The 19,057-nt window shown below is 40.2% G+C and overlaps 1 protein-coding gene across 17 annotated transcripts in view; it reads right to left on the minus strand.

Moving 5' to 3' along the window:
• Positions 1-2,674: 2,674 nt before the first annotated feature.
• The window catches only part of caska (calcium/calmodulin-dependent serine protein kinase a), a 135,257-nt gene continuing 118,874 nt past the window's right edge, over positions 2,675-19,057 (minus strand). For 5 of the 17 annotated variants that reach the window (XM_086051234.1, XM_086051229.1, XM_086051233.1 and 2 more), the window contains 10 exons: positions 18,749-18,784; positions 15,270-15,311; positions 14,800-14,996; positions 12,927-13,042; positions 9,457-9,537; positions 7,046-7,126; positions 6,751-6,953; positions 5,644-5,727; positions 5,468-5,494; positions 2,675-2,992 (listed from right to left, as the gene is read on the minus strand). In XM_086051234.1, coding sequence (XP_085907360.1) covers positions 2,816-2,992; positions 5,468-5,494; positions 5,644-5,727; positions 6,751-6,953; positions 7,046-7,126; positions 9,457-9,537; positions 12,927-13,042; positions 14,800-14,996; positions 15,270-15,311; positions 18,749-18,784 — 1,044 coding nt within the window. In that variant the 3' untranslated portion in view covers positions 2,675-2,815. The remainder of the gene's footprint in view (positions 2,993-5,467; positions 5,495-5,643; positions 5,728-6,750; positions 6,954-7,045; positions 7,127-9,456; positions 9,538-12,926; positions 13,043-14,799; positions 14,997-15,269; positions 15,312-18,748; positions 18,785-19,057) is intronic. The other 12 variants (XM_086051241.1, XM_086051239.1, XM_086051237.1 and 9 more) reach the window with 6 other exon arrangements.

Below are 19,057 nucleotides of genomic sequence, written 5' to 3' on the forward strand. Positions count from 1 at the left end.
AAAGATGAAGGAGTCCCAAGAGGGAACAATTGTCAAGTCTCATTCAGGCAAATTGCTATGGTTCACATAGTCTATTTAAAACAATTAATACTGAGCTCAAGCCCCATCAGCCGATTTGGACGGACTCGTCCCCTGAAATGTGCGATAGATTTTTGCAGTTTTTCGTTGACAAGCTTGCTACAGCTAGGGCTCTCGTTTCAAATGTCACATTTGACGCCTCTGTCCACGTTCCTTGTTCTGCAGTGTTGGATTCCTTTGAGGCAGTTTCCTGACATTTTTGGAGGATGTGGTTGGCTCCCCTTCAGACTCCGTTCCTCCTCACCTCTTTAAGGAGATTCTCCCGAGTATTGGTGAATCGCTTTTGGCCATTATCAACAGCAGCCTGTCTTCTGGTGTGGTCCCCCGACATTTTAAACATGCTGTAGTGCAACTCCTGCTTAAGAAACCTGGCCTTGATCAAGGTGTGCGGTTCAATTTTAGACACATTTCCAAAGCTGCCTTTTATTTCTAAAATTCTGGAAAAAGTGGTGCACTCACACCATTTCTATTTCTTGGATGAACATAATGTCATGGAGATTTTCCAGTCAAATTTCAAAATGACGCACAGTCAGCCCTGTTAAGAGTTTTTAATGATATCCTCCTGGCAAATGACACTGGACACTTTGTATGTCTTGTTTTGTTGGATTTGACTTCAGCATTCCATAGGGTGGACCACAGTATTCTTTTGACTCGTTTGCAACACCAAGTGGGCATTTGTGAAAGCGCTCTAGAGTGGTTTGGTTCCTATTTGGCTGGCAGGCCTTTTTCTGTGAGCTTAGCTGAGTCCCGCTCTACCCCTCTATCGCATGGTGTTCCACAGGATTCTATTTTGGGGCTTTTGCTCTTCTCATTGTTTTTGCTGCCCATGGGTTCCATCCTTCGAAAACACAATACAGTATTTCCTTCCACTGCTATTTGGATGACTGTCAAATCTATGTCCCGTTGAGCAAAAAAGAGCCTTTCTCTTTGTCCTGTCTAGAGAACTAGATGTCACTACATTTTTAAAAGTTTCAACGAAAAGAAAACACCAGTGGCTCTTCTACATCCCACCTTGTTGACCTGGGCCGCATGGCTTCATATCTAATGCCCACAGTTTCGAACTTGGGTTTTAAAATGGACAGTGATCTTAAATTGGACCAGCAAATCAACGCTGTTGTTAGGTCCAACTTCTTTCATCTGAGACAGGTGGCTAAGGTAAAGCCCCTCCTTTCCCATCAGCACTTAGAAACAGTCATCCATGCCTTTGTTACGTCTCGGACAGATTACCGTAATGCACTTTATTTTGGAGCCGGCCAGTCCTCTCTCAAACATCTCCAGTTGGCCCAAAATGCTGCTGCCCGGCTAACTGGAGCTCGGAATACGGAGCACATAACACCAATTCTGGCCTCCCTTCACTGGCTCCCAGTGCATTTTAAGGTTTAAGGGTTTAAGATGCTTCTATTTCTTTACAAGCCATTAAATGGCCTGGCCCCGGCATACCTCTCCGAGCTCCTCCACTCCTACCCACCTTCCTGCAGCCTCAAGTCCGCTCGAGGTGCCGAGGACTGAGCGGAGCCTCAGAGGGGATCGCGCCTTTCCGGCTGCTGGTCCTTCCCTTTGGAATGACCTCCGCATCCACATCCAATGGGATGTTGGGCAAGCCCCCTTCTCTGTCCACTTGCAAAACCCGGTTGAAGACACATTTCTATTCTTTGGCTTTTGATCTGATGTGAGACTGACAGTTTTCTGGTGTCTATATCGTATTTCAATTTGTTTTCACTTGTTACATTATTGCTATTTTTTTAAGATAAGATAAGAATGCCTTTATTGATCCCACACTGGGGAAATTTTCATTGTTACAGCAGCAAAGATATAGGTCACACAGGGACGGCGGCATTTTGTTGTTGTAATGTAAATGTAATGTAAAGTGTAAAGTGGTTTATTGCAGCGATAGCTGCTATGAAATGCGCTATATAGTTGTATTGTATATATACAGTATACATATATATATATATATACACATATATATATATATACACATATATATATATATATACACACATATATATATATATGTACATATATATATACATGTACATATATATATGTATATGTACATATATATATATGTACATATATATATATATATATATATATATATATATTTTTTTTAAATGTTTTTTTATGTAAGATGAAGGGTTAATCGTGATGGGATGAACACATGACCATGACAGGAGGGACATGTGCAGAGGAGGACGTCCAGCCAATCACCTTCCAGGATCTTAAACAGCTGCAACATAATCATCATCATCTTTGACATTTCTTTATTATTTTTTCTTTTATTATTTTTTTTTTATCTCTTTACAGAGGGACACGAGGAACACTGACCAAAATCGTCCACATGCATGATTTATCCTCTTCTTTTTTTCTTCTTCAGTAATAATAACACATGTATGGATTTATTTAGAAAGTCCAAGTCAGTGGAGTGAGAGGATTTAAAAAAAAAAAAAAAGAAAAAAGAAAAAAAGGAAAGTAGGAGGAGGGATGAATAAATAATGAGGGCCGAAACATGTTTGTGTGCTTCTTCTTTTTTCCAGTAAGAAGGGTCCACCCACTTTGACACTTGGGATGTGGGGGTTGTGGGGCATTGGGCTGGGGGGAACAACGGGACTTGTCTCTTGAAAAGAAACATCTAGTAAAAAAGGTCCTATTATCGGTACGGACAGACAATATTCATTTTGTAGTACAACACCACGATGGCGATGGCTGAGGGGGTGGCGGGGGCGGGCACTGGGCTTCAGTAGACCCAGGAGACGGGCACCCACTGGCTGCTGTTGCACACTAGCTCCACTGCCTCCTCCAGGTGGCCGATGGTGTCGTCGATCTCGTTGTTGATGATGGTCTGGTCGAAATAGTGCGCGTACGTCTTCTGCAGGATCTCCGACTCCTTCTGAAGACGCTGCAAGGACTCGTCCTGGGGAGGGGCCAAAGTAAGTCAGATGACATCATTGTTTTTCCAGATCCCTTTTTTGTAAAAGAACGATTTTATGCTCGTCAAGTTTAGGGCTGAAAGATTAATTGCATTAGCAATGTAATTGCGATTTGAGAAAACGCAATCTTGTAATCGCCAAGGCTACGGTATAAATGGTCATTACTTTGAGACCGGAGGGGTGGGGGGGTTCACTGAACGCTTTCAGCCGCGCTAGCTTTCAGCTTTCTAACATGCTTGATCCTTATCACCTCGCATGGTTACAATTTACTGCGTGTGGCAAAAAAACCCTCACCGTGTACATGTGTTGTCTATTTGTGATGTTTTGGTTGCCATCGAATGTTGGAGTGCAAGTGTCTGTCATGGCTGTCGATGTGTGCTGACTTTGATTTACGTGTCTTTGAAGTTTGAGCGCACACACGCACACACACATACAAACACAGACGATAGTGTGCAACTACTTGAGCCACGACAAAAACGCATCCGCGCAAAGCTGTCAAGCGGTAAAATCTTAAGAGGATGGATTCAGCCATATATTTTGAACCAAAAGACAGACGAAAAGATGTTTAATGATGTGACGCCACCGAGTAGTAATGCCCGCTGGCGCTTGATATTATGTGGGAAGTAGGCAGAGATGGGCATTTTACTAAACATTTGCGGTCCATTTATCGCCTCCCGTCTGCAGCGTGGGTACCCTCCCTCACTGTGAACATAGATAATTGCAACGGACAAAGAAAAGGGCTTCCAACTATGCTTAATCCATCTATTTTTTTAAGTTTCCTGTCCATCGTTTATCGCCTACAAAATGGCCGTCCATCGTAGGCGGACCGGTCCGTTAAAAAGGCGGAATGGCCAGCTCTGGAAGTAGGCATTACTGTATTTTACTTTTCCTACCGGGTAGCGCGTTATGTTACTAACTGGAGATCGGGTAAGGTTTAATTTGATGTTTTATTTATCTGTCTATATGATAAGTTGAGTGAGCGAGTGAGTGCAGTCCACGTTTACCTCCCGTTTCTTGAAACAAAGTGATATGTAGGAAGTGGCAAAGCTACTGATTTATCGACATGATTCTAACCCGCACTTGGGTTTGTGCCTTTACAGTATAGTATCAGCGTACTTATGTTTACACTACACCTGTGTGGCAGAATTATGATGTCACGGTGAATGCTTACCAAACGGCACATCAAAATATTTAGAAAGTTTGTACCTCTAATTGTAGTACATAAAGTGTCTTTCATATTAATGAATGCTTCATTTGCCTTTACTTCAGTATTCTATAATGCATAACAGATCTGATATTGTTTGTTGTGATAAAGATTAATTGTTGAAAAATACATTAGAAAAGGACCTTGGAAAAAATTTAATGGTAACTCATATCGCAATTACAATTTTTAGGGAAAAAAAAATCGTAATTACCTTATTTTCCATAATCGTTCAGCCCTAGTCAAATTACATAACATCGTGTAACTACTTTAATGTTGTAAAATTATGACTATTTTCATATAATTACGTTTTTATTGTAATATGACAATTAAAAATAATGTTTTTCATGTAAAATCCAAACTCGTAATATTGAAAATTACGACTTGCAAAGTTGTTTTTCTTGTAATATTCCAACATTCATATCTGTGTGTGTGTGTGTGTAACTTTATTTCTTCTAAAATTACAATTTAATCTTTAAAATTCTATTTTTGTGAAGTTGTTACTTTTTAATTTTTTTTTATAAAATGTACACCTTTTTATACCTTGGAATGTTTGGACTTTGATAAAAATACTACATGAGTTTTGAAAAGTAAGTACAATTCTATTTTCGTAATTTGCAACTTTTTATCTATTCAATTTTCTTGCAAATTGCCATGGTGTTTTTGTAACATTCTGACTTAATTCACCTAAAATTCTGAGTCGTTCCCTCATCTTACTTTTGTATTCATATGAAATTAGAGCTTTGTTATAAAATGATTACATTTAAAAATATGTTGAATTACGACTTTGTCAATATTACACTACAACTTTTTTTCTTTTTTAAAAAAAATTACACTACAACATAATTCTTGAAAAATGACAATTTTTACATTATTCCATACGACTTACAAGACCCACCCGCCACCCCACACACAATATTATATTTCAGAATACCGTATTTCAACCTTATTCTTGTAACATTACAACTTGTGTAAAGTTAATTATTACTTTTTTCTTTTCCCATATTAGAACTTTATTCCAGAAAGATCGGGAATTCATTCTCGGAATATTCCAACTTAATTCTAGCAACATTTTTCAAAACTGATTATTTTGTTCGATTATGTTGCTCCTTCAGCTGCTTGGTCAGACTTGCATGGCATCACAAAGGCCAGGGTAAAAACACACACACGAGCACACACACACACGAACACTAGACAAGACGACACAGACGTTTAATAACGAGTAACAATTGGCAAGCAGGTGTCAGGTGGTACTTACTGGCAGTGTGCGACACCACCTGGGCGTCTGTGGGGGGCGCCATAGATACACGCATGCAGTGTGTGCAAAGATACAGAAGCAATCAAAGACACATGCGGACACATGCACACGTGCATGCAAAGACATGCTCATACTTGCACATGTCAATTCAAGAATGTGTGTGTGATGTGATTTACTTCGTCGATGCCCGGCGTGATGGTGGGTGCCGCGATGAAGACCACGTACGGGGCAAACTCGGCCGTGCGAAGGACTTTCAGTGCCTGTCAGAAAACATACAAGCCATGTATGTGTATGACTTCTTTTTCACAGTCGTCAGATGTTTTCTAGTACAACTATATTTGTTTTCAGAAAATGCATTTGATAAACAACCTCTAAACTTTTGATGCAATTACAATTAATTTTTGTAAATTAAATATTTTCCTTTTGAAATAGTTTTCCTTCTGTAATATTATGACCTAATAATTGTAAAACCAATTCTTATTTTAAACATATTACATGCTGATAAACATTTAAAAAAAAAAAAAAAAAGGTCAACAGCAATTTTTAATCAGAGATGGCTTTGTGTCCCTGAATGTATTTTGACACCGATTTAAAAAATGTCTTTCCTCTTTTTCTTTTTTTGCACAGCAGTTTTTGGAGATATTTTCATTTTGTTTTTAAGTTTCACCTATAAATGCATGCATGATACGGACTTTAGTGTAGTAATTTATTTATTTATTTTTATTATTATTTTAGTATTATTTTTTAATTTATATTTATGTATGACGTTTCAGAAAAAAAAATCCACCTGTTGCTGAAACTAACCCTTAATTTACACATTATATCAACACCAAAAATGCATCTAGAAAAGTTTGCTCGCTTCGCTGATGACATTTTGTAAAAATCTGCTGACCAGTGTTACGTACATTATTTGAATGTTTTTATCATGATAGAAAATTAACCATTATTATAAAACTGTGTTTTTCCTCTTCATAAACATGAATTCTTATGAAATATGTTCTCTTTTTAACTTTTGTTTCTTAATTGTAACTTTTTTTTAATGATGACTGATTTTCATATTGACAATATTTTTGTTATTTTCTAATAATGTAGATTTAATATTATATGGACTTCTCTCATTAATGCAAAAACTATATCGTGGAAAAATAAAAAAAGATCCTAATAGTACAACATTTATTATTTTAAAAAATATGTCATAAATTGTTTTTTGTGCCATATCCTGACTTTTCTTGGGCGTAACGTTGCCCACGAGTGGGACATCCACGCTGAGAGCGGACGCAGACCTGCGGCTCGACGTCCAGAATGGCGACCAGTCCCTGCTGGTGGATCTTGCGAATGGTCTCGAGGCGCGTGCCGTACATGGCGTCCTCGTGGCTGCCGTACTCCAGGTACTCGTTGTTGCTGATGTCCTGCATCATCTGCTCGTGCGACACAAAGTAGTAGTTCTTGCCGTTCTCCTCGTCCTTCTTCGGAGGTCTCGTCGTGTCTGTGGGACGCGCACCGGAGAGCTTAAATACACGACGACTCCACAAAGGGAGGGTGAGTGAGTGTGTGTGTGTGTGTGTGTGTGTGTCTCACGTGGGATGGGATAGGCGAATCTGTCGGGGTGTTTGGTGATGAGTGTGTTCTTGATATGTCTCCTGCCCACGCCGTGAGCACCTGAAAAACATAATTTTTAGATCTTATGTGTAACCCAGTTGTGTAGGTGTTCCGGGACGTACACGCCTTGTTTGTCAGGTACACACATGTACATTTACAGTTCATAATCGGTCTGTAAATGCAGTAATTATAAAAGTTTTCAACATAGATAGGTGCGGCTTATATAAAGGTGCGGCTTATTTAAGTTTTTTTTCCAAAATGTTCTAAAAATGGAGTGGGTGCGGCTTATATTACAGTGCGGCTTATAGCCCGGAAAATACGGTATACAGTTGTACACGTGGATACAGAAAAGGGTGGGATGCATGGACTCTTGAACCCAGAGTGGTTCTTGTCAAGAACAATTCGTTGAGGTGCAAGTTGTAATAACTTGTTTTCCAACTATTTTGTGAATTTGTTGTTAAAAATGTTCAAAGGAGTTACTCATTAAGCCAAAGTTTTGGTATACGTCCTTGATGACAATAAGTCGAATGGTGACTAGATAGGTGGGAAGAGGGAGATTTCATATAGAAGTTGAGTATTATATTTAGAATTGATAAAGACACAAATGAGTACTCATTAGTTAGATTTAACATTAACGAAATGATCACACACCAGTGTAGAGAAAAGTGATCTTAAATCCCTTACCTTGAAGGTAATAAGCACAACAATATTTTTTTTTTCTTCTGCATTTCCATGTGACAACATTTCAGTTGCCAAGAATTTATGTTCAATATACATATATTTTATATAAACTAGAGTGTCTTCTTGTCTTCCTTGCTTCTGACACTCCCTTCAGTATTAAAATTATTGGCTCCCGTGAACCGAACCTAGCATCGCTTTCACGGTTATAGTCTTATAGTCATTAATAACTCCACTACCCTCTTACACTTACTATGCAGCTCAACATTTTAATTCTATATTTTTTAACAGGATAAAAATAACAAAACTGTATTGCAGTAATAACGACTTGATGTGTTACCATTTTTTTTTGCTATGTATTGTTTGTAATTTTATTTTAGGTACTTTTTCCATTTAGTTTTGTAGTCACATGATTGGAAAAAAAACTGAACACAGAGACAAAATAATTATCATTTTATAACTATTGGCAGAGTTTAAAATTATAATTAGGATTTAAAAAACATTATTATTCATCTTGAAGTAAATATATGAATTGTTTTTATGCAACGATGTAGTTGAGTAATTATTTATTAGTTATTCAATTAGTTAATAATTGTCATCTTATTACTCTGGTCAACAAATGTGCACAAACCTTTTTTTTTAACCAGAGAAGCAAGTAAAGTTCTAGGTGTATTTTGGGGGGGGCCTGATTCCAAATTTGCCCTTGCTTCTTCTGTAGCACATCATGAAAAAAATAAAATAAGATAATAATAATAACATCAACAACAAATATAATAAAACAACAATAATAACATAATATGTAATATAGTAAGATATTTAGTACTATTCATGGGTTAAGGGTTAGGTTCGGCAACAGGTGGATTTTTTTCTGAAACGTCATAGCTGTGAATTACAACAAGGTAAAATTCGTACCACGCAAATTTTTATACGTCAAACTTAAAAACAAAAACTGAAAATATCTCAATAACCCAAAGTGCTTAGAATAAAGTAAAGACTTTTTGAAATTAAATAGTCAAAAATACGTTAAGGGACACAAAGTCAGCTCTGATTACAAATTTGCTGTTGGCCGGTGTTAACATTGTATTCTTGCTAGAGACTACATATATTTTATATGTATTATATACAAATGCAGAGGACCCTGCATTTATTTATTTTATTATTACATTTGTGGTTCTTCATTCGATTCTTTTTTTGGGGAACCTATCCGTTATACATGGAAAAACGTACCTCGTGGAGATTTTCTATAACGTGTTGCTGCAACAAACGTGGCGTTTGGAGTCGATCAAAGATGTCATGCAGTAGAGTAAGCACTACAGTTTTGTCGGCTCGCAGTGGGATGGAACCCGTGCCTGAGTCTTTTAGGACTGTAATTTCTGGTATAGCCTACTCAACTATGAGGAAAGGCAATTATAATCACTTTTAGGGGAGTGTCAATTATGCGCGGAAATTCATTCATCAAAGTCGGGTGGGGGTCCAATGGATGTTAACACATAAATATAAATGTACAACATCCAGCCACAATCTGAATCCCTGGTATATTTCATTTAAAATCAGATGAAAAGAACAAATCCAACAAAATGTGTGGGTTGTTTATGTGCTGATTCTAACAAGGTCATTTGTGTTGTGACTAATGCAGTTTTTCATGCACTGAGAAAATGCATAAACAACCTCATCATAGTATTGACTGAGTTACAGTAAGCATAAAGTCTCACCTAACAAAACGAGCGTTTTCCTCTTGAAGGCAGGCAGCTTGACCACTTCCTCGTAGGTGACCAGATCTAATTGGTCAAACACTGAAGGGGCGGGGCAAGAGAGCGACAGGGAGAGTAAAGTAGAGATCAAAAGTGAGTGGGATGGTTTTCCCGCGCAAACTGACTAGCATCAAATTCAATCAAATATCATGTATTGATTTTATTTCATTGGGAATGATCTCAAACACATTTGATGATGTGATGTAATGCCGCATTCAAGAAACCTGGTAAGTTTGAAAGATCGCAATTCAAAACATAAAACAAAAAATTTTTAAAACCCCAACTATATTACATGTAAAAAAATTTTTTTTAAATCATAAAAAAATCATGACCTTAATGCAGAGCTTGTATACATATTTGCCACAGTCTTGTAGTTTCACTGTAATGGCTAGAAGTGAAGTTTCTGACTTCCCAGTTTAGAAGAATGCATCTTAAGAACATCTCTGCCGTGTTCTTAGCACCCGTGACACGAGTGCTCCTTTGGAAGGCATCCATCCATCCATTATCTGTACCGCTTCTCCTCACAAGGGTCGCGGGGCGTGCTGGAGCCTATCCCAGCTGTCTTTGGGCAGTAGGCGGGGGACACCCTGAACTGGTTGCCAGCCAATCGCAGGGCACACAGAGACAAACGTCCGCACTCACAATCACACCTAGGGGCAATTTAGAGTATCCAATCAACTTACCATGCATGTTTTTGGAATGTGGGAGGAAACCGGAGTGCCCGGAGAAAACCCACGCAGGCACGGGGAGAACATGCAAACTCCACACAGGGAGGCCGGGGCCGGGATCGAACCCACGACCTCTGAACTGTGAGGCGGACGTGTTAACCAGTCGACCACCGTGCCGCCCCCTTTGGAAGGCAACAAATGAAATACAAAACCCACAAGTCAGTGGGGCTGATACACGAGCACATCTTGCATTATCTGAGCAACGTCTGCCTCCATTTCTATTTCACATTAAAGTAACTTGCTTCGATCACCAACGAAGCGAGGCGCGAAAACACTCACGCGTGCAGAAAAGGCACACAAAGCGGCGGCGGTCTTCTGTTGTTTGGACAAAAACAACGGAAAGCAAACCGGAACGCCGCCAGCGACAGACAGGAAGTAACCCGCGGGAGAGCTTTCAAAGTAAAAGCATGAAGAAGGAGAAGATTGTGACGTCAGCGTGGTTACTTACATGCACAGAGGTCGTTCGGTAGGAGCAAGCGAGAGAGATGGACAGGAGGGTTACAACGGCAGTTGAATACACGCACGCACAAAACACACACACGCAAAACCCATGAGAAAATGCACACGCATGCACAATGTTGAGATGAGTGTGTATCAGCTCATTGGCAGACCTTTCAAGACAATCACAACGTGCAAACATCACACAAACAACACAAAAGTTTGATGTTAACCATTTAAATACAGATAGAAAACTCAGCATAACCATCAAGTCTTGTTGACCAAACTGTAAGAATGTTACTACTAGTGACAGACAGAAAGATTAGCGGCCGGGCTGATATTTGGGGCAAACATTTGTCATTATGGCAATTATTACACCGGCCCTTTTTTTTTTTTCTTCTCCTTTTAAATTCGATGGCCGATGAATGAAAAACCGGGTTATTCTGGCTCTGACGACTGCAGCTTCTTTCTGCTGTGACTTCTGTCCAGCATAGATAGATTGCTCGTGCAGCGGGTAACAGCCAATCAGCAGTCAAAGCTGCTTGTTGCTCCAAGAGTTGAGCAAGGGCACTGCGTCTCAAGACTCACGCACGCACCAGAAGAGGAGAAAATATTGTAAACGGTCCAGTGAGCTCAGGTAAGTTATAGCTAGAGACGTTAGCAAAATTGTAATACAGTAATTCTCTTCTACAACTCACAACTACTTGTGACATTAGCAGCAGCTCTGCTCACTCTCAGTCTCTCTAGACATGCCTCAAGTGTGAATCACTTTAAATTTAGAGCAATTTCACTTCCGTGCAAAACACATCAAGTTACCTTGTGTACTAAATGTGCTATATAAATAAAGCTTATGCATTAGAAAATGCATTAGCAGTAGCATACATTGTCGAAATACACATGAATACAAATGAACTTGCTAGCACATGCACCCTAACTTGCTGTACATGTAGAGTATGTCATAATGCACCCATGAACCATAGCATAATGCAAATATACTATTAACACATACACCCAAATGTACAACACTTCTATTTGCAGAGCTGGGCTTTTCCGTCAGATTGATGGAATGGTTCGTCATTCTGCCACTGACGGATGCTCGTTTTGCTGTCAATTGATGGGAAGCTTAAAAAAAAGAAAAAGGAAAAAAAAAAAAAAAGACTACCCACGTACAGAAGTGTGTTTTCGTCCGCCGGTGTAATCGTCACAAACCTCTCAGTCTGTCATTGCCGAATGCCCATTTTGCTGACAACTGACAGAACACGCCCTGCTTGTCTCATGTGTTTGTTCTCAGGGGGTTACTTGCAGAGGGCGATACGTGTGAGATTGAGTGCTCCTGTTTTCAATAGAATCCCTGCGGGGACTGTTATGGCCGGTTGTGATTGGCTAAAGAGGCGGAACCAGAAGACGTCACTTCACTTTGCAAGGACAACACAGACCTACATAGTTTGTTTGAGTCTAATAGTTTATGTATGTGTATTTATTTGCAAATAAACCTTTATGGTGGTGGTTTTCTGTTAAATCTTGGTGAAATGATTCATATTCAAGACTCTCGTGTGTTTGATCGTAGGGCGTTGACTATATATGGAAACACTTTGCCGACAAACTGACCGACGAACCTCTGACGGACTATAATGATAATAATAATCCTAATCATAATAATACCTGACCAACCTACTGACCAATCGACAATTACAGGTTGGTTCGGCTTGAAAAAAAATCACGGATGGGTACCCAGGCCGCTGACGGATGACGAATAATGGACAGGCAAAATTGAAGATGCCCACCTCTGCTATCATGGGTACAAATGTACTGCACAAGTACTTACACATCTGCGGTAATACTTGACATGCACTAATACATGCTCACATACTCTGCACACACTCTCGTGTATACGCTTACATATACTGTACATGTACTAACAAATGCACACAAATACACTGCACAAGTAGTAATATATATGGACAAACATACTACACGTGCTTATGCATGCAAATACTTCACACATGCATAAATATACTGCACGTTCTCACATATATGCTCAAATATACTGCACATGCACTAACACTTGCATCCAAACATACTTGACACGTGACATAAACACGTTACATGTACTAAGATGTGCTCAAATATACTGTACATGTACTATCCAATACCCTGCACATGTAACATAGCAAATGAAGTCAAAAATACTGAACGTGCACAAAGAGTACATGTGTCTCTGTGGCATGCTCTGTCTCTGTGCACGTGTGTATGATTTTTGCATACCTGCGTTGTGCTTGGCCAAATATTTGTCTTTGTACTGCTTCTTCTTCTTGCCGAACCAAGTGCAGCTGGCCTGTTGCTCCTGCTTGGTCTTCTCCATGGCCATGCATGCTACACGCCTGCCGCGCACACGCACACACACACACACACACACACACACAGGTCACATCCAACAAGTTGCTTTTCAAAGTGAAGTGCTTCAAATACTAAAACTACTTCAAAAATCCTCCCCGAAATTGCACAGATTAATATGAAAATGCCGCAAAAAAGAGTGTTTGAAAAATTCAACTAATATAACATCCTCAAAGGTTGCACACAAAAAAATAAATACAAAATAAATCTACCAAAATCATTCAACTAGCATAAATCTCCCTAAAAGCTGTGCAAAACTGTCAAACCACCAACAAATGTGCAGGTTAAGATTAGCCAACTGTGAATCTCTGAAAAGTTCAACCACATTTAAAATGGCAAAACTTTAAATTTAACAGTAGATGAGCTGGTTAAAAGAAAAAAATTGAGCTAAAATAAAACTAAAGTGGAACCTCAATTTAACGGACCCTGATTTAACAGATTTTGAATTTAATGGACAGAAAGTAGTGTCCAGTCCACTGAAAATGCTCCTTTGTGCAGCAGTTGTCAAATGTTTGTTGCTTCCAGAACTTGCCTCCGTTGTTTACGGCGCTGTCGTGCAATCAACAGGGAGAGCCTAAAGACGTATTTCCAGGCTGTGCCACAATTGCCCCTATTAGCCCATTAACTTGAGGTTCCACTATACTGTAAAGCCTCCAAAATATTTGCATGTTAAAACCAAACGATAGTACATTCACATTAAACTACCGGTACCGTAAATCCTACAAAAGATGTGCAGGTTGAAACAACAACTGTAAAAACAAAACACCCAGACCTTGTTAAAGTTAAAACACAACTACCATAATAATAAGACTTCCAAGAACCTGCAAAAAGATGCGCGGGTTGGCATAAAATTACACTGGGGAACAATATGAAAAAAAACAAACTGTTGAGTTAGATTTTTATGATGATGAAACTGAAATTGGCATGCTGATTCCAAAATTGCAGTCAGTTTTTTTCTAGCGCGTCAAGTTTTTTCTCCATAGATTTCCACTGATTAGCAGTGGCAGGAAGAGCTGATTACGACTGGACTCATCTGCCAGCTACGTGGCAACAACGTCTGTGCAGTCACAACTGAGACAAAGCGGTGAGAGGTGTGTGCAGCCCCAATAGGTCACTACTATCAATATCTGTAAACAGAAATATTGCATAGTAGGAATTAAGAGGGTTAGTGCTCTTTTCTCTTAACCTATATACCATTGTAAGTTCTATTTTACTTTATGCTTTTTTTTAGTCTCCAAAGTTTGTAACTATTGCATCTTACTGTTTTATTCACATACATAAACTTTCAATATATTTTTTCATAAAAACGGGGATCCTGTAGCTCAAAAGCTTGACATGATGGGCAAAAACGGATCAGATTTGGATTCTGCAACTAAAAAATAAATTAAAAGAGCTCTCCGACCTAACTCGACAAAAATTGTGTTCCCCAGCGTTATCGTAAGTCAACCCCAAAAAGTCCAAAGGTAAAATAAAAAAAACTGTAAAAAACATAGTAAAAAACAAAACATGATAAATGCCCCCAAGACTACAAGCTAAAATAAAATTACTATGAATCCGTCCAAATTTTACAGGTTATTGTAATAATATTAATGATAGTATTAATAATAAATATTAAGAGGGTGAATGAAATAAGACAGCGGTAAATTCTTAAAAAAAAAAAAAAAAAAAGAAGAAAAAGAGGACTTCAGGAGTCAAATGTAGTTTGCGTGACTTTGCAGTGGCGCGAGCAGTCGCGCAGTCTCACCACTCCTGCAGCTCGGGTGACGGGATGAGTCCGGCTGTGCCGTTCTTGGTGTTCTCCAGCTTGCCTTGCCACCAGTTGTGGTCGTCTTTGGAGATGATCTGGATGATGTCGCCCACGCGGAAGCGGATGCCGGCCTCCTTGCAGGGGATCAGCTCGTCCTTGGAGGGGTCGTACTCGAACTGAGCCCGCACGTAGATCTGTGAGGAGGGGGTCGGAGTGGGGAGGCAAGTGCACAGTGCGGCGGTTGGGTGAGCTAAAAGGATGGACAGGGTGGGGATTTGCTGCTGCTGGAAGGGGAAACAAAGAAAGTGGAGGACAGGAAGAGAGGAGCGGCTAGGCTAGACTAGGCTACGTGTCTGTGGTGGTCATGGCACAGGCCTTGTTTGTTTGGTCTAAACCACTTTGTCATCTTCCTGCGGCGAGAGGGGCCTGGGTTCGGGGCTTTGGGGGAACGGAGGCCGATATCTTACCTTGACAGACATTTTGTCCTTGATTGGAGGTCTGGGTACAATCTACGGATTTGAAAGCATCACAAACATCATGCAAACACACGTTTGAACACGACACGTGTGTCTGTGTGTGTGCTTTTGCTGGTGTTTACGTCAGAAAACAAGAAGTGCGTGTTTAAAAAGTCTTACTTTCTGAAAATTGTCAATCCTAGTATCATTTGGGGTCCAGATTATAAAATCAAAGAACATGAACTTTCACACCAAATACGATGAAAATTTAGTGTGAAAACCTTGTAGTATACTACAGCAGGGATCTTCAATCCTGTTCCCCGAGGGCCGGTGTCCTACCTGTTTTCCATCTGTCCCTGCTGCAACACACGCCTGATTCAAATGATCAGGATGGTTATCCAGCTACTGCAGACCTTTGGTGAATATCCGTAGCAGGGAGAGATGGAAAACAGGCAGGACACCGGCCCTCGAGGAACAGGATTGAAGACTCCTGTACTACAGGCTAAAATAAGAAAGAATATTAACTTCACAATAAAGCCTTGTAAATCTCTACATCATTTTCTGATGTGAAACTTTCATCCCCCCATATTCTAAAGTGTTTATCTTCCCTGGGGTCGCAGGTACTACTTGGAAGTGGAACCTAACTCAGCTGACTTTGAGGGAGAGGCAGGGTACCATGGACTGCTTGGTCGCCAGCACATTCACCGGGCACATATAGACAAACAATAATTTACACTCACATTCACAGCATGGGACAATTTACAGTCTTCAATAAGTCTATCATGCATGTTTTGGGAGTGTGGAAGGAAACCGGAGTACCCTTGGGGAAAAAAAAACATGCCATCACGGGGGGAACACGCTAACTCCACACACGAATACCTGAACCTGGATTCGAACCGCCAACCTCAGTACTGTGAGGCGGACGTCCAATAGGATGAGATGTATATAACTCAATTAAATTGATAATTACATGATTGATATAGTTTTGTTTTATCCAACTATACATATTATACTAATTATATCGTTACAATGGAACGAGTCCATTACATCCATATCGTTATTATAAAGAAGATGAAATTATTGACTAAGAATGAATAATCATTAATTAATAAATAAATAATCATTATACAATGTAATAATTATTAAACATTGCAAGATAATGCAGAACATTTAATAACAGTATGTAATGTACTATTGTGAGATATGCATCAATTCAGGGGGTGTTTTGTAAAATAAACAACAGTGACGGGATGATGAGATGACAGTTAGTGAAGTTTGCTTTGCTGGTTTTAAGTAAAGGTAGTGCATCGATGCCCCGCGGGTGTAGCGCAGCGATGCACGCTCACCTTACAGGGCTTTGTCATTGGGGTTGGCATTTTTGGGGTGGGTGGTGTTAACAATACCTGTGCCATTAGTACCACAGAGTTCGAGCTGATGTAGTTATCAAATGGCTACGTGTTATTTTTGAAGGCCAATGACTGGATGTCCAGAATAGGGATGGATAAAAATGACCTATTAATGTTCAATTAATTGTCAATTTTGTCATATTTTCAACATAAAAGCAGCAAGGACATCACACAGATGGGTTCAAGTTGACTTTGGATTGTTGAATGAGCTTAGAATTACAGCAGAGGCAGCGGGGGGGGGGGGGGGGGGGGGGGGGGGGGGGAAACACATAGCTCTCGCTTTTGGCAGGAGGATGAAGCAAAGAGTGCGTTTCCACCAAGCGGTAAACTTGAGTTCGGTTCACCATCATGACGTTCGGTGTGGCAAATCCTGGGGAGGCTCATGTTTTCATGTTGCAACCAGCCATCAATTTTCTCAACCACCTATCCTTATTAGGGTCGCGAGTGAGCTGAAGCCTATCCTAGCTGACTTTGGCCGAGGGACAGCGAACACCCTGTACTGGTTGCCAGTCTGTCATAATTTAGCATATTTAAAAAAAATGCATTCATTGCTTTCTTCCAATTCCACAAAAAACACTGCGACATTTCACTTACTAAGTGGACTGCACTGCTTAGCTCCACCTTACACAAGCGAACCGTAGAGTACAATTGCAACTGCTACCTGACCAAAAGCATGCTGAAGAACAGGAATTACTTTATAACTAACACACTTATTACTAAGCATACTAATGCATGCTCCACTGCACCATTACTACGTGGACATACTCACAAGTGAAACTTCAGACCTGAGACAGCTGGAGCAGTTTGCTCATGAGAGTTGGCCAAGAGCCGACCAGAGTTGCAGAAGTCTTAGTGAAAGTTACAAAAATCATTTGATTGCAGTGAATGGTTGTGCAACAAAATGTAAAGTTAAAGGTATCATCATTTTCGTCCAGGCGTGTTTCATGCGTTTGTTTTTAAAAATTATTCGGTCCAACTATAATTTCATTCATTGGTTTATTTTCATTCAATTTTCATCATTATTACCTTTGCCAGATTGAAGTTATTTCCGTGACCACTGTGAGTTTTTCTTTCATTAACAAGAACCAACAATTTTGTCCATGTGTGTACCTGTATGTTTCCTTCTGGCCTCCTCTTGGATAAAATTAATGTTCTTGGCTTTTTCATCAAGCGTCATCAAGCGCCTCATTGTCGTGTATTTGTTCAAGATGTGGTCTTTTTCTCAGTTTCACACAGTTCTATTTTGAATGGAAAATCAATCGCCCTATTAACCAATAGTCTAACCCTACTGTTGCATTCCCACTGGAAAAAAAACAGGTACTATACTAGCATTACACTCCGCAGTACCTTTTTCACGTCAGTCGTCTGTTTTCATTCTGGCCCCAGTCTTCTCTTGGATCCTTTCCCTGTGCCTGACACGTATGCATCAGTCAAACGTTTTCCTCCATTGTTGTTGTTTGTTTGCACGCTTTGTTTTGAATTAGTTCAATATGTCATTTCTCAGTTTTCCGCAGTGTCATTTACCAACTGCCACCTTCGCTGCAGTCATCTAATGCCCCTTTTCCACTGAACTGTACTGACCACAGCTTTTACTTGCTATTGACGCTCCATTGACAACTACAACCAGGTACAATTTCTAGCACCTGGTCAGCCAAGGTTTCAAGCGTGCCAAGTCGATACCATATGAAAGATGTGAATCACTCATTAGTCGAGCACATTTGTCGTTTTATCAATTGAGGATACACATCTATAAATGACCAAAATAAACACACATGAATTCAAGTGTACCCCGGCGCTTGCTATTGTACTCCAAAGGCCCCTATTTGCTGCACTTTGCTCTCAGCTTTCTCTTGGCTGAAATTGGTCCTCCTTGGCCAAGAAGGGAATACAGGGGACCGATGTTCTCCGCCGTTATTGTTTGATCCGCCCAATGTGATCGATGCAGTGTGGCTTTCGCAGTTCACCCGCAGTACTATGCACCAAAGCAATTAAAGCCGAGCTTCGCAAACGGAAACCGAACCATACCGCTTGGTGGAAAGGAGGCCCTCGAGAAGCGAGTGGGAGTCAGCGAGCGTTTGTATTCACCTGTCGACCTTTGGGCTGGATGGTGGATGGCAGGTCCTGAGGAGGTTGAAAAAGTATTGAGGAGCAGAGAAAACACACGCCAGGTCAGTGCGATTGGATACAAATATTGGAAAGGCATCGTCACGGCCTGTTGAGGAACATTAGAAACCTCCTCCAGAAGGACAGAACACCTGCTGCAAGCAAAGCGCATAGCCAAGCTGATATGTGGTGTCAGCTATGATGCACAGCACACAGCGGGCGTTAAAGTGGCACACCAATTTGTGAACTGAGATATCGGACACAATGAAAGGAGACCCCTTGGAACAACAC

Source organism: Filicampus tigris, chromosome 14 (genome assembly GCF_054856515.1).
Source record: "Filicampus tigris isolate MCC_2025a chromosome 14, RoL_Ftig_1.0, whole genome shotgun sequence".
In the NCBI taxonomy this organism is placed as follows: domain Eukaryota; kingdom Metazoa; phylum Chordata; class Actinopteri; order Syngnathiformes; family Syngnathidae; genus Filicampus; species Filicampus tigris.